Source organism: Bison bison, unplaced genomic scaffold, assembly GCF_000754665.1.
Source record: "Bison bison bison isolate TAMUID 2011002044 unplaced genomic scaffold, Bison_UMD1.0 scf7180017864456, whole genome shotgun sequence".
NCBI lineage: Eukaryota > Metazoa > Chordata > Mammalia > Artiodactyla > Bovidae > Bison > Bison bison.
Window position 1 is genome coordinate 4985064 of NW_011495018.1, and position 16241 is coordinate 5001304.

The 16241-nt window shown below is 47.5% G+C and overlaps 1 protein-coding gene across 1 annotated transcript in view; it reads right to left on the reverse strand.

Moving 5' to 3' along the window:
• Positions 1-16241, reverse strand: part of DOCK1 (dedicator of cytokinesis 1) — a 570389-nt gene that overhangs the window by 490532 nt on the left and 63616 nt on the right. The window contains exons 2-5 of the mRNA XM_010859569.1: positions 13796-13879; positions 6675-6715; positions 2865-2920; positions 326-422 (exon numbers count right to left, since the gene is read on the reverse strand). Of these exons, the coding sequence (XP_010857871.1) occupies positions 326-422; positions 2865-2920; positions 6675-6715; positions 13796-13879 (278 nt within the window). The remainder of the gene's footprint in view (positions 1-325; positions 423-2864; positions 2921-6674; positions 6716-13795; positions 13880-16241) is intronic.

The window sequence follows — 16241 nt, forward strand, 5'->3', positions numbered from 1 at the left end:
AGAAAACAGAAATGTGGACACAGGAGAGGAGAAGGAAGGGGAAGGGGAGGGGGGGACGAATTAAGAGAACAGCACGGAAACATACACATTACCACACGTAAAATAGACAACCAGTGGGAATGTGTTGTGGGACGCAAGCTCAACTCAGTGCTGTGACAACCCACAGGGGAAGGATGGGGTGAGAGGTGGGAGGGGGCGCTTCAGGAAGGAGCGCACATATGTTACACCTGTGGTGACTCATGCTGATGTATGGCAGAGGCCAACAAAATATAACGCAATTATCCGCCCATTAAAAGAAACACCCACAAAAGCCCCATCTTCTCACCACATAGAGCTGCCTCCAGATGGTAGACCATTCTCGCAGGGTCGTGGTGACCTCCTGTATGAGCGGGAGGTCGCCTGGGATGACCGTTTCATGTTGCCTGGGAGGAGAGGAAAGGGCAGAGACGGCAACAGCTTCATTAAACAGAAGGGCACCTTGTCAACTTCACACGCAGGTCATAGCACGGAGAGAAAACATGCAAATAAGACTGAGCCCACGTAGGTCTCCATACGTCTCTAAGAACGACAAGTAATTTCTATACAGAGCCCGAGAACGTCTACCTCACACGTCAAGGTAAGATGAAAGAGGCAAATAATATCCCATCAGGACGTCAAGGTCTGAGAAGTGGAAAGTGTATTCATAATATGTGTACCCATCTATTTTATAGATGTCATAAATTACCACCACTCTGTGTGGCATTAAAACACAGGCTTGGGATAAGATGATTTTTTTTTACATTTTCATCCTGCCTAAAACTCACTCTGTGATAATACACGAAGCAGTTATCCTTGGCGAAATACGGGCGAGGTTACAGCTTTCCAGTGTCCACAGGCGCCCTGATCACCAATTTTGATTATCCTCTTTCCCTTGTCTCTCCACCCCAGAGAGTTAACCCTTGCCTTATTCTTGACTCCTGATCTATTTGTCCATTGCTTTTTATTCAGCAAACTGCTGTTTTCCGGTTACTTGCTCTGGGTCAGGCATTGCACTAAGCAGAACTCCTAATATTTGGGACTGAGTCAGAGACCGAATTTGGTGGCTTGTGAAGTAAGACCACCTGGGCCCAGAGGCCCTGAATAGACAAGGCTCCCACACAACATGCAGTGTCCAGGGGGCACTGAGATAGGTCCCCACGGCCCGGGCAGGATCCTGACTGTAGCTCGCAATGGAGATTCAGGGCTGCAAGGACTCAGTGATTGGGGTTGAGGGGCAGGGGGTTCTCCAAGGAAGAAACACAGGAGTTCCTGAGAGAGGGCCACTCCCTCTGGAGAGGTCTGACCACGTGCACCAGCGGGAGCAGCAGGGACCAGGAAGGGGTGCGTGGGAGACCACCCCTCACAGGAGTGCTTTTAAGAATAAGCCTTTGATGGGACATCCTCAGCGTCTCTCACAGGACATGACTGTTTCCCAGTAAGGATGCTGATGAAAGTGTGGTTCACTTCGCTCTGTGATGTCATCCTTACAAAGCTGCTCCACTCACAGTGCGAGGACATTCAGCAGTGGCTGGGCTGCCTTCATCTCATAGAGCTTGAGTTCCGTGCGAAGCCCACTGGGCTCTTCCTGCTGGCCAGCAGGGACCTGGAGCTCAATGAGACCTCAGTTTCCCACATGGAGAGGACCTCCCTTACCCACTGCGTCCTGACCTCCGCTCTAGAGCCTTCTTACCTTCCTTCCTTAATTGGTCTGATCTGTCTCTTGGACTAAGTGCCAACTGGTTCTCAGTCTTAACCCAGTGTCTGCCTGTCCACCTGTCTGGCGGGGTGTGACTCTATCTATCGAGAATCAACAGTCTCTTGCACCCTTTTCTATCACTCTTCCTAGTTACATTTTACATACACTCATCTGTATACCTCAACGTGCATTTACAAAAATTATCCCTATACAGCCCAGCATCCATGCTGATCCTGATACAAAGTGATGTAAAATACATGAAGAAAATATTTTATTCAACGTTGTTCACAGTAGGGTGAAAAGTTTCAAAACTTTCCTCGTTTTACTTCCCTCTGAAATTTCACCTACAAAACAATTTCTCAGTAGAAAAAAGGACCCTCTTACAGGTCATCACATTGATGCCTCTAAATTATTTCCCTCGTTTTAATGATGCACCATGGAACCTCAGAGCCCGACCCAGTCCTTCTCATATGTTCAAAGTACACTGCTTGGGAAAGCAATTTCGCAATCAGCCGCAGAGATGCCATTATGCAGTAATCATATGATTAGTAATTTTATCATTTACATATTTAATGGAGTGCGAAGATGTAGCAGAGACAAAAAGGAAAACATTTTACTGTTCCTTCTCCAAGTTCACACCTGGCTATTCATTTGCCATTCCTGCCTAACGGGTTCCTGTTCTACAAATGTCCTCTTAATGATCTTATACATCAGTTTTATGACCTCTAAGAAACATACATCACAATCAGGCAAGACGTAAATTCACACACGCCCCAACCGAACAACTGTTGCTTCACTCCCCACTGAATTTGTATCACAGCCTGCAAAGTCTTCCAGAAAAATGGATTCAGGGCTGGGGGGCTGTGCAGCCTTTGCTAGATGGGCTGGCTCACAAAGGAAGAAGCAGGAAGCTTTCCAAATCCACATGGCATTCTAGGCAGTTGGCTGTGGTTCCAGTGCTGACTGAAGACTCCCTAAAGGCTCAAAGTCATGTTGTAGACAGCTCCAGATCAGAAGTCCTCCCCCGCTAAACTCCTGTCACCCTGGATCAAAGGCACCCACTGTTCAACCCCAACGTCGCCCTGCAAAAAGCAGCAAGGTCAAATGCAATCACTGCACAACTTCATTTAAACATCAAGACCAGACTCACCCTTTTCCTTCAACTATGGCTTCTTTAAGATGGATGTACGAAGCAGGAAATATACCCTTTGGGAGGAAAAGAGACAAGAGGTTGTAGCATTGATATGAATACTAACTGTCACTCAAACAGCTGTCCCCCCAAAAAAGGTGGAGGTGAGGATGACTGGATCACTATGAAATCCATAAGCCTTTATGCTAAGTCACAGCATGGCACAGAAAACAAAGTGTGAAAGACGGCAACTGAATTCACTTGTGTTTCAAAGAGGCTGCAGAAGTCTTAGAAGAAAACAGATGCACACTCTGCTCACAAAGGTAAAGTCCCATGGGACCTTCCAGTGTCTTCTCCGTAGGTCACACCTCGTGTTGACTGTGGACACAGGCAGATCAAAAGTCAACCGATGCCTAAAAACAACTTCTGATGATGGCCTCTGACAGCTCTTCCTTTCGAAATACTAAAATTGTCATCAGAAAGTGAGTTTACACGGTCGATCATCACATTCGCGCTGACTACTTACCTGACCCACGGAGACTCTCTCATCCATCTCCTAACAGAGGAGCCAGCCAATAAAATACAGCAGTAAGGTACATTTCACCCACCCTGCCCGGCTCCGGCAGGGGGACATCAGTTTATCTGCAGATGGTGCTCAGCAACCCCCACGTGAACAGCACACAAGGCCCGACAGACAATTCTGAGGGGATGGCTCCTCAGGAGGACTGTCAGTCCTGGGCACTGTACGTGAAGGGCCAGGAGCTTCCCCAAGAGTTCTGGGCCTGCTTCCTGAGCAAGCACAAGTCCCCTCCTGGAAGGAAGTAGAGGTGAGCACCTGGAGGGCAAGAGCGGGGCACTGGGCGTGGGGGTCTCGGGCAGCGCGGGGGTCTCGGGTGGCGCAGGGGTCTCAGGCAGCACAAGGCAGACAAGGTGCAGCTTCCTGAGATGCCACACACGCAGCAGAAAGTCAATCAGCAGGAACAGTCACCTGCTGTGAAAACAGGAGCTTCTGACTGGGTTTCCCAGGCTTCTGACCCCAAAGAATCAACACAGGAGATCCAGAAACCACGCAACTCATCCTGCTTGGAATGGAAGCGGGCACCACTGGTCCCTGCTCCTCCTGTCTACCAAGAAAGTGGCTGCACTTCATGTAAAAAAGAATTATCACAGAGAGGGAAGGAGTCAGACAGAAAGGTGGAGGCTGGGCAACACAGAGGACCAGGCGGACCTGCTGCGGGGACACCTCCAGCCACCAGGATGGATCCCGGGTGCACATTTAAGGTCAGCAGGTGAGCACTGGTTGGTAGGTGGGATACATAAAGCAATGAGTCTCGGCCATGCCCACGTCCACAGGTAGAGACACCTCTCAGTTTCAGTGAAGCTGCTCTCGACAACCATGGGGTCACAGAAGGGACAACGGAAAAATGAGGCTGGACACACCTGGAGGCTTGAAATGAGCAGCTTCTTCAGCTACGGTGATCAGGACTGGCCAGATCTAGAGCTCATTTGTGAATACCGGTAAGAGGATACTTCCAGAACACAGGGTCAGGTGCCTGGGAGCCAGTCAAGTCCCTTCTCTGCCACTGTGGGAACTGGGTGGGCCAACGCAAAATCACAGCGTCTCTAAGGTGTCAGTTTCAACTGTTAATGAAGGTTTTAGATGGAACGATAAACACACCCCTACCCAGCTTTGTGAGCTACAAAGTCAGGTCTCTCCAGTGCAGGGCAGGAAGGACGAGGGCTCACGGAGGCACTGGGGAACCAGGAGACACCCCTAGTTGGGGAACTTGGTGAAAGTGAAAGTGAAGTCGCTCAGTCGTGACCGACTCTTTGCAACCCCATCGATTGTAGCCTATCAGGCTCCTCCGTCCATGAAATTTTCCAGGCAAGAATACTGGAGTGGGTTGCCATTTCCTTCTCCAGGGGATCTTCCCGACCCAGGGATTGAAATGGGGTCTCCCGCATAGTAGGCAAACGCTTTTACCATCTGAGCCACCAGGGAAGAGGTACCTGACACCAAATACCAAGCAAGCATCAAAAGTGAACCACTTCCCTGGGACATACCTGACCTGTGAAGTTGCTACTTTGTCATGGGTGGACGGGGAGTCCGTGAGCCTAAGGTCGTTAATAAAGTTCTCAACTGTGGCTTTCTCAGATGAAACTGAGGTTTTCATCTGCAGGAAAACATTCTTCTTATTTTTTCTTAATTAAAGTATAGTTGATTTACAATGCTGTGCTTATTTCTGCTACACAGCAAAGTGACTCAGTTATATATTGTTCTTCATCTTCTTTTCCATTATGATTTATCACAGGATATTGAATACAGTTCCCCATGCTATATAGTAGGGCCTTGTAGCTTATCCACCCTAGGGGATTAGTTCGCATCTGCTAATCCCAAATTATGGAAGAGACAATCAGAGTGAAAACAGAACTTTCTCTGGAGAGAGCTATTCCTCCAGCCACCAGGTTGGCATAGCCCTCATTCAGACCTCAAGACGCCAGGTCATTGGATATGAGAGACTCACAGTCCAGTCTGAGCTCAGCAGCATCAGGATGGAGGTCCTGGCTCCAATCTGCAGAGCTGGCTCAGCAGGTTACCCAATTAACATCTCTCACATCAGGACAGACTGCCCGAGAGCTCAGCCTGGACACCTCTGAAGTGACTGCTACCACAGGATGGACACCTCTCGCCTGTCCAGCAAGGGCTGATTGCAGAGAGTCTGGGGGAAAAATAGAGCAAGAAGGCCCTGCACTTGGACAGCTGGCCTTCAACAGCCTTAGTCACAGGCTCAGGACCACAGAAGGAGCCCAGCCCAATAAGGAGATAATGAGATGCCAAGTTAAGAAACAAAAGCAAAAGGAACCATGTGTCAAGCATAATTAGATTTTATAAGGTAACGTGGACAGCCTAACCACAGCTTATAGTGAAGGGAATAGCCATCATTAGGTTCTGTGAAACTAAGAATGGAAAAGCCACAACAGAACCACGCACGGGTGTGTCCATGGCAATGATCACAGTGTAATTGCACGTCTTCACCCCAGAAATTCAAACAACCACGCATGCAAACTGTCCAGGAGGCAGAACCTCTTTCTTCGGCCAGCAGACGTCAGTAGTATAAAAATAATTACAAGCAAGAAGGGAAGAAGCCGGCATGAGCACTGTAGATCTGCTAATTTATCATTAAGGATAATGCAAAACTGAAAATCATAAGCGGTAGTCAGTCTACCCAGATCATTCTCTTACACAACCTGTTCTTCAACAGGATGCAGAATTCTACCAGGAAAAGAAGGTCCCAGCTCTCAGGACAACAGGTTAACATCATCCCACACAGCCCAGCCATTCACTCATAGACACGAAATGACAATTTCTACATATATATGCTGTTCAGAAAACCATACGGGGGAGGGAGGGAGGGATGACTTAGGAGTTTGAGATTAACATATATTCACCACTTTATAAAACAGACAGCCAACAGCAATACTTGTTCCAACCAAGCACAGTATGGAACTCTATATTCTGTAATAACCTGTAATGGAAAAGAATCTATAAAAGAATAGAAATACATATATGTATGTATAACTGAATCACACTGTTGTATACCTGAAATGAACACAACATTGTAAATCAACTATACGTCAATTAAAAAATAAAGGTTTTTTAAAAAATTTTTTAAAGAAAACAATTCAGGGTAGCCTACATTTCATAAATTCCCTTAATTCAGAGAAAGAGATATATAAGGACAACTCTTAGGCTCCATGAGACAGAACTGATTTCTTCTCCTAGGGTGATTTATGAAGGGATACGCACTGTGGTTAATAACAGGGACTTACCTTCTTAGACTTTTTTCTTAAGGTGTAACCTCTGTACCACCCTAAACAAACACAAAGGTGAGATAGTTAGTACAAGGGACATTACAGGGTCCTAAACAGCACCTGCCCACTGCCTAGAACTCACTATCTGCAGAACCACGGGAGTCAGCCTGTCATAGAATTCAGTCATCCTAAGGTTTGCAGAGATGCTTTGGGGGTTTGTAGAGATCATCTCAAAACCAGGCGTGAAGCCTTGGCAGGGGGCTTCACACAAAGATCTCCAGCTCCTTCGTCTCCATCGGCCGCACATGGTCCTGAGAGTGGCAACCAGCTCCAGGAGAAGAAGCCGCCCTTTGACCACGGAGCCCTGGGCAGGATCCGGGGTGCGCGTTTTCCTGTCTGTCCCTCGGCCGGATGGAGCGGGGTCACTGCCAAGCACACATACCAACACCCTCAGATCATCAGCAGCGGCAGCACAACAGAAATCCTATTGAGAGCCGACTTCCTCCCCCTTCAAGATGGAGGGGGGTCTGGGGGTTGCCGTGCAGCAGTCACATCGCACAAAGTGCTTCTGTGGTGAAGACTCAGCCCCCAACAGGAAGCACCAGGCCCAGGAACACGGGCCCACCTACCCCCTCGGGGGCTGGCCTAGATTCAAGTTCCCATTCTCTCCGCGTGGGAGGGCAAGCAAACAGTAGAAGACAGAGGGAAATGCCCAGTGGAAGAGACATTCAATGCTGGGCAGGATCTGACCACACCCTCAGCCCCTCCGATCAGGCTGAGGGCAGAAATCGTTCCTGCCAATGCTCGGGGGTCACTCACGGCTGGTCACTCACCTCCCAACGACTCTGCCACACACTGAATGTCTCCCGAAACACTTTGAGGGTGCTTCAGGCCACATCGCTCCAGGAGAGGCAATCAAAAGCCTAGACAAGTTCCACTGTGCTCCCCAGGAGCAGAAGGACATCAGCCCCCAACAGAATGACAAAAAGACTGGGAAAGCACCAGCTGGGTCAGCTCCCAGAGACTAACTAAACACTAGGGTTTTAAAGAAGGCCGAGCACTGAAGAATCGATGTTTTTGAACTGTGGTGCTGGGACTCTTGAGAGTCCCTTGGACTGCAAGGAGATCAAACCAGTCCATCCTAAAGGAAATCAGTCCTGAATATTCATTGAGAGGACTGATGCTGAAGCTGAAACTCCAATACTTTGGCCACCTGATGTGAGGAACTGACTCTGAAAAGACCCTGACGCTGGGAAAAACTGAAGGCAGGAGGAGAAGGGGACGACAGAGGAGGAAATGGTGGGATGGCATCACCAACTCAATGCCCATGAGTTTGAACAAACTCCAGGAGATGGTGGAGGACATCACATGCCAGAGGAGCCTGGCGTGCTACAGTCCATAGGGTTGCAAAGAGTCAGGCACAACTTAGCGACTCAACAAAGTCACCAATAATAAAGTAACAAACAGTCAAATGCTGGAAATCAGGGATGTGTGAACGAAGATGCCCAGAAACTGCAAATGGACCTGTATTCTACCAATGACCAGACACCTCTCATAAAGCAATGACTTAACAACCAGAGGAGGAGTGGAAGCAGGAAGGGATGGAGTTAAAATCCTCCAGGGATTATGAACAGAAGCTTTCTGAGCATTCAGAAACGAAGCTGCAAATCGCCAGGAGCCTTGCGAAGGATTTGCTAAGACCAAGATTCAACCAGTGAACCCACTTCATTCCTGACAAGGCGACTACACGGTGATAAGGGAGCACGGTGGACCCAATGTCGAGGTCTCAGGGCGCATTTGGAGGATTATCTCCTGATAGCCCTCCACCGTCTCCTGGGTGGTTTCCATCTGCCCAGCCCACAATCGGTGCCCACCTGGGTCAGTGTTCACAGACAGAAATGGGAAAAGACAGAGGGTCGATGCAGTAAGCTGTTCAGAAGGCCATATTTAATGTAGAGGACTGCCCACTTTCCTGTGATTTTATCCCTCCCATATTTTCAGTGTTACCATGCCCTTTCTTTCCTGAAATTGACATGGGATAAATGTCCCAGAACATCTAAGGAAATACTTCCAAGGGACGAGAAAAAGACAGAGCCCAAGACAAAAATAAGCAAAGTTTATAAACACTGTAGAGAAGAAACCCAAAAGAATTACATATGTATGAAGAGATGCTCCAACTTACTAATAACCAGACTGAAACACATATTAAATCGACAGTTTAAAACACAATTCACTAGAGTGAGGAAAATTCTAACGCTGCAGGAGTCAGGCAGCCACCGGCACAGAGGAGGGGAGTGTAGACAGCATGACCAGTGTGGGCAGGACCCTTCTTCCCCGAAGTATCCATCCCCGCACCCCGGAGCTGCCGCGTATCCAAAGACACTCGCACACCTACTGCGCTCCGTAGGGCAGACGCAGGAGGCAGGACAGGTGCCCATCACTGGGAGGGTGGCTAGTGAAACGTGAGGGTCACACAGAGCACTGAGCGCCGGAGACTGCAGCCTTACCAACAGGGCTGCGTCTCAGAACACAGCACTGAGAAACAATGTAAACACAGAAGGAGCGCCTGCGCGTGTTACTTGCTCAGTTGCGTCCGACTTTTTGTGACCCCATGAACTGTAGCCCTCCAGGCTCCTCTGTCCATGTCATTCTCCAGGTAAGAATACTGGAGTGGGTTGCTAGGCTCTTCTCCAAGGGATCTTCCCATGCACTGTGCAGGCAGATTCTTTACCATCTGAGCCAAATGAGCACTACAAGCACATTTATATACACAGAAATATATGCGTGCCAGCCAGTACAGGCGACACAAAAATTCACTTCAAACACAGCAGAAGGGTTTCCCAGGAGGGATTAAAAACAGATGAGGAGCCTTTTTCTTTTCGTTTATGATAATAGATGGTGGCTTCTCTTTTAACACCTTTCCCAAGCAAAAGGAAAACCTAGGGTTTCCCTTCTCAAGAATTTTTGCATGCGTTATTCCTTCCAGCAACTGAGCCCCCAGACTATGTGCCAGAGGTCTCACCAGAGAGAGCAAATGTAGAAACATTAGACCCAATTATTTCTAACCTCCAAGAGCAGATTCCCCTAGGACAAGCAAGGGTCAAACCACGAGCAAGGGCAGAGACTGGGGATCAAGGGCAGAGGACAACCCCTCAAAGGCTTCATGGAGGGCAGCAGGGGGACATGAGAGGATGACCTGGCTGCTGCTCTGGGGGGGACAGGCCAGGCACAATGAAGCCAGGAGCAGGGAGATGCATGGCTCGTTGAATTAACAAGCTGACTCCCTTCTTCCAACCAGGCCTCAACCAACCAGCTCCAAACAAGACACACCCAGCTCCCCAAGAGACACCCGCCCAACGGCAAGAAGAGGTCAGACGTGGTCCTCAAAGTCAGGGAGGGCCCCATCCAGCCCAGGAAGACGGAAGCCACATCCGTGCACATAGCAGAGCGTTTCCAGCAGAAGGACCAGTGCGCGCACACTCAAGCGCAGGGCAGGTACCAGTGAAAACAGGACCAGGCAGAGCGAAGGAGGGGGGCGGCGTCAGAGAGGAGCCCAGGGAGGATCACTCAGACAGAGTCTTTGAGGATGGCTCCAGGTTATAGTTAGGAGGAGAAGGGGGGTGGCGGGTGGGCAGAGCAGCCTCTGCAAAGATCTGCTCACACAGCATCTGAGAAGCCCCCAGCAGCAAGGCTAGGACACACCTGAGGAAAAGGCTGGGGCTCAGGTGAGACAGGGGCTTCCCAGGCAGCGCAGTGGTAAAGAATCCATCTTTCAGTGCAAGAGACACGGGAGATGCTGGTTCGATCCCTGGGTCGAGAAGATCCCCCGGAGGAGGAAATGGCAACCCACTCCAGCATTCTCACCTGGGAAACCCCATGACAGAAGAGCCTGGCAGGCTACAGTCCATGGAGTTGCAAAGAGCTGGACATGACTTAGCAACTACACAGCAATAACCAGGGGTTGGGAATCCGCCTGCCAGTGCAGGCGACGTGGGTTCAATTCCTGGTCCCGGGAGATGCCGCCTGCCGCAGGGCAACTAAGCCCAGGCACCTCAACTACTGAGCCCACGCGCTCTAGAGTCTGGGATTCACAAGAGAAGCCACTGCAATGAAGGGCAGCCGCCAGTCGCTGCAACTAGAGACAAGTCCACGCAGCAATGAAGACCCAGCACAGCCAAAAATAAACAAAACCAGAAGCATTTTAAGTAGTTTAGGAATTGCCCTTTAAAAAAAAAAAAAAAAAAAGGACCTAATGCTACACATTGTCCTTATTAAAAAGGAGAAATAGACAGAGCCAAGCAGCGGGAGACTGCTGCGTGATCCTGAAGACAGAAACCAGGGCGCCGCACCTGCGGGCAAGGAATGCCAATGAGGACAGCAAAGGAGAAGGCTGGAGTGACCCGTGGGGCGGCCTCGCATTCTCAGCCCTGCCGACCTTGACCTGGAGCCCTTAGCCCCCAGAACAGTGAGAGAACACATTCCTGTTGTTTAAACGCCCCACCATGCAACACTTGTTACCTCCGCCCCAGGACACCCAGAGGCGGTCTTCACAGGACCTGGAAAGAAAAGGGATGAAGGTGTGTCGTGGAAGAAAACAGATGATGATCGCTTTGAAAAATCCGAATCAAGTTCGAGCGCTGCGTTTTCATCACAAGAGCACTTTCCTAATCTGGGTGCAATGCTGCCCTGTCCCTCAGCACAGCATACACCCCTTGGAGATCTTTCTGGAAATAAGCAGGTGGCAGGACCTGTGCCTGCTTGGGCACTGGAGAGTCACTTTATCAACACCAGGGACCTGGGTTCACTTCTCCTGTCTGACTGGCCCTGGACCCTGCTTATAGGCAGGGACATAGGCAGGGGTCCTTATAGAAAGGACCCCTCAAAGTTCCGTCCACTTCCACGGTGACCTGGAAAGTTCTTTTCTTTGCTCTGTGCTCCAAGCCTCCATGAGCCTGAGACGGACAAATTATCCATAACTTGCAGGTAAATGTGTTCTCTGAACCTGAATATAAGGAGTGATCATCTAGAAATTATATTCTCTGGAGCAATCCCAGCAGTATCCTACCCTGAACAGGATCACAAAGAAAAGGGAAATGAAATTTGACAAACAGAAATAAATTTTCTTAGGGGGAAAATGTGGAAGGGGCTGAGAAGAAAAGAAGAGAATGCCACAGGCTAACACAATCCACAAAATTTAAACAGAATGAGAGCAAAGAGCAGGAAAACAATTATTCCATTGTAATCCAATGACAATTAAGTCACCAAGTTTCCCAAAAGCAATGCGTTCCCCCCACGCATTTCTCTGATTGGATTTTAACTAAAACCAAAAAGGCTGTTGTCAAAGAAGGGGAATTGGTTTTCCATTACAGGGTCTTTACAAAGACTGGAATATTGTAATCAACACTTGGAAGATGGATGAGCCCAGAAACCAAATGCTCACTGAAGACTCCTTTATCATGATGTTGGCCAAAATGTCGATGCCTGCCACCATTTTCGTTTAAGTTAAACGTACAAAAAGGATCACTGACTTGCCGAAGGAGTCTCCTGTTTCAAGAGTGCAGTCTTCCTACGAAGCAAAGAACCAGAAGTCACGGCCCCCACTACCCGGGGTTGCACAGGAAATTGCTATCTGTTCAGGAATGACGTCACTGTCCACTGTTTATTAACCAGGATTTCAAATGCAGCTGACCCGGGGCAGAAATGAAAAAAAAAAAAGATATAAGCGCGTTCTTCCCCTGAGATCAGAAAAGTGTCTGAGATGAGAGGTTTGATCCTTAACCTCTAGCTAATTTCTCCGTTTCCTTCCAGCCACTGGCCATATAAACTGGGGGCAGATAAGGCGATCCAACTGTCAGCTGTAAAAACTGAAAATAAGCAGAGGATACCCACGGGCAGCTACTCGTTCACACAGTAAGGAGTATGTCTATTTCTGCATCATGTCTGCTTCTAAGCTTACGCCACGGAAGCTGATTTCCACCCCCAGTGGGACATTTTTTAGGGTAAAAGGTGCAAATGGAATGGAATTCTAAGCCAGATGAGGAAGTAAGGGACACGAACATGGGTGTTTTAATGAGTTTGTGTTTCTCCAGGTACACGGGAGCAAGCTGCAGCTTGCCTGATGCAGAAGCTGAACGAGGCATCACTCATGTGCAAAGAGGATTCCGAAGACTGAGTGTGAAGTTCAATCTGTGATTACTACAGGATGTCTGCAATTTTCTCTCCCCGCATCTCCAGCCCACCTCCTCCCGGGAGGGGTCTGGCTAAACCCGATCTGAAAGCAATTTTGCTGTTGGAATTACCAATTTTAATCAGTTCTCTTTATTCCTTTGTTACATGGGAGTCACCCTTCCAACAGGAAATAGAGCCACCAGTGCCACAAGACAATCTCACAAAACATCCAGATGTCAAGCCCATCACTGCTTCTTCTCTGTGCAGCGATAAACCGCAGCATGAAATGAAAGGGGTCCCGTTTTAATGATTTGCGAAACACTAATACGAAAACCAACAGCCTGAAAAACCATGGACACTGGGAAACCACTGTCCCCAACAAGGGTATTTATGGGATAATTACAACAACTGCTTCACTGGACCATATCGCACACAGCGGCAACAACCTTCGTTCACCCCTCAGAAAATGGGGTCACAGATTTTTTTAAAAAGGATTTAAGACATGATAATTTTGGTTCCTCTCAGGAAATTGTTAACAAGTCTAAGTGAGAACATAAAAAGTCTTACCATTCACATCAAACACCTCAAAACACTAAGCCAAACACTAAACTAACCTTAAATGTATTTAAAAAAAAAAAAAAAAACTTTTTTCAAGCAGTTATGAACAGTCAAGATGTATATACATTCATTTGCAAAGAAAGGAAACAACAGTGTTTTAAAATAAGGAAAATGACTATTTCAACAGAAAACTTCAGAGGTTAAAAATTTAGGAGTTTAATTTTAAGTTCATCTTAATTTTTTTTTTTAATGAGTTCAATAACAGAAAACCTCACCACTGCCCGCTCCTGACACTGCGCAAGAAAACCAGAAGTTAAGTGCTTTCCTAACAAGGTAATGATTGGCCCATTAGGTACTGAAAGTGTCCTAACCACACAAAACATAAAAGGAAACACACCAAAATAAATACGCACCTTCGTATGTTTCCAGGATGTGCACAGCGTCTCCTATTTGTAAAGAAAGTTCATCTGCTCCCCGTGCATCATAGTTATAAAAAGCTGTTCAGAGAGAAAACAGCAAAGAAGCTATTAGTAAAGGTGAGATTATGCTGGCTTGTTTTTCCTGTTTTTAAGACTGAAATATTCTGCCTTTGCCTGGATCATCCTCTCTGATATCCACAAAAGGAGCCTTTTCTTTCAAGGGTCCTCAGTTTAAGTAGAAGAAATTCTTAACCACTTATAACACCAGACAACCACAAGTGGTTTATTGTGGTAAAATGATGTGAAATTTGCCTTTTTAATCATTTTTAAGTGTACACTTCAGTGATGTTACATTCATAATGTTGAGCTGCATTACCATTATCAATTTCCAAAACTTTTTCATCACTCCAAACAGAAGCCCTATAACCATGAAGCAATAATTCTTCACCCCTCCCCCTGTCCGCCCCTGATAACCTGTAACCTACTTTCTGTCTCTATAAATCTGATTGCTCCTGCTGACCGGAGCAGGAATCATGGAATATTATCCTTTTGTGTCTGGCTTCTTCTGTGCTGTGCTGTGCTTAGTGGCTCAGTCACGTCCAGCTCCTTGTGACCCCATGGACCATAGCCCGCCAGGCTCCTCTGTCCACAGGGATTCAGGCAGGAATACTGGAGTGGGTTGCCATGCTCTTCCCAGATCTTCCCAACCCAGGGATCGAAACCAGGTCTCCCACATTGCAGGCAAATTCTTTACCATCTGAGCCACCAGGGAAGCCCAAGAATACGGGAGTGGATAGCCTTTCCCTTCTCCAAGGGATCTTCCTGACCCAGGAATCAAACCAGGGTCTCCTGCATTACAGGCGGATTCTTCACCAGCTGAGCTACCAGGGAAGCCTGTGGCTTCCTGTTTTCAAGGTACATGCACATTATTCCATGGATGAAAACCTCATTTCTTTTCACAGCGGAATAACATTTATAATAGGAAGAAAACTGAAGCTATTGTCAACAACATTTCAATTATCACTTCATATACTACCATATATTTCCATTAACGGACTTTTCTACTAGATGACTTTTTCCTGTCTATGAGTCAATGACATGTGGACTGAGAATTCCATGAAAATCAACTTGATTTTAAAAGTATCATATAGCCAAAGTTGCTATTAAGTCAAAAAAAAAATTACAAAGAGGCAAAAATATGTCTTATGTTAAGAAGAAATCCTTCAAAGGGACAATACACAACACATGTCTGAAATCCCAAACATTTATCTGACATAAAGCAGTTCTGTTCCTCCTAGCTGAGCATGCAAAAGTCATCCCATTAAATTCAGGCCATGCTTTTGCTCAAGAATGGAGATAAAGGGAAATATCACAGTGAAAAAAGGATGTTTACGACTCCCAAATATTCAATTAGCCCACTCTCAATTTAAAAAATTACAGTGGTGTTATTCCTTCCCAATGGATTCTACCTTAAAAGATTTTTCAGACTTGAGGTAAATAAAACTCATCAAAGCATTTCCTCGAGCAGGATCAAACTCTCACCCATCCATCCTGAACACCCTGCTGGATAGACTGCCCTTTACAGGCACTGTGACCGGGTCCATCGCTGGAATTCTCCCTGATCTCATGCAAGCATGGGGGGCCCTCCTGCTGACCGACCACCTGGCCTTCCTTCCAACCACACACTCCTGGTCCCTGTCCCTGTTTGTCTCTGAAAGAAAGAATCTGCCCGTCCCTGTGTGTCCCTCCTTATTCTTCCCCCACGAACGGGGTCTTCCCAACAATGCCCCCTCTTCCAGAGAGCCAACTCCAAGCATGCGTTGGCTCTTTCAACCCCTTTCTGCAAAAATGCCCAGCAGCACAGCACACTTCCTGTCGCAGCTCCATAACCAAGCTGCTGAATGTGTGTGTGGTCTCCGGAAGCAGAGAGACGAGGCATGGTACCACCTCTATCCCTGTAGATCTGAGTGGCCTCCAGCAAATGATCTAGCTCTCCCTCCTCAGCTTCCCCGGCTGTAAAATAAGGAGACTGATATCTACCTTATAGGAGGGCATGAGTATTTTGTGTCTTAAAGAAAATAATGCTGCCGACGGCTCTGTTGATTTGATGCATGGGTTGCCCCCTGTAAACAATCATGCTTAGTCACTCAGTCGTGTCTCTTTGCAACCTCATAGACTGTAGCTCATGAGGCTCCCCTGTCCATGGGATTCTCCAAGCAAAAATACTACAGTGTGGTACCATTTCCTTTTCCAGGGGAATCTTCCCAACCCAGGGATCAAACCTGTATCCCCTGCATTGCAGGCAGATTCTTCACCATCTGAGCCACCAGGGAAGCTGTAAACACTCAGTAAATTGTAAAACCTCTTATTGTGTTTGGGGGCATTTTGTTTTTACTGCTATGAAGACTTCTCTTACTACCAGAATCCTTTTTTAAAAAGC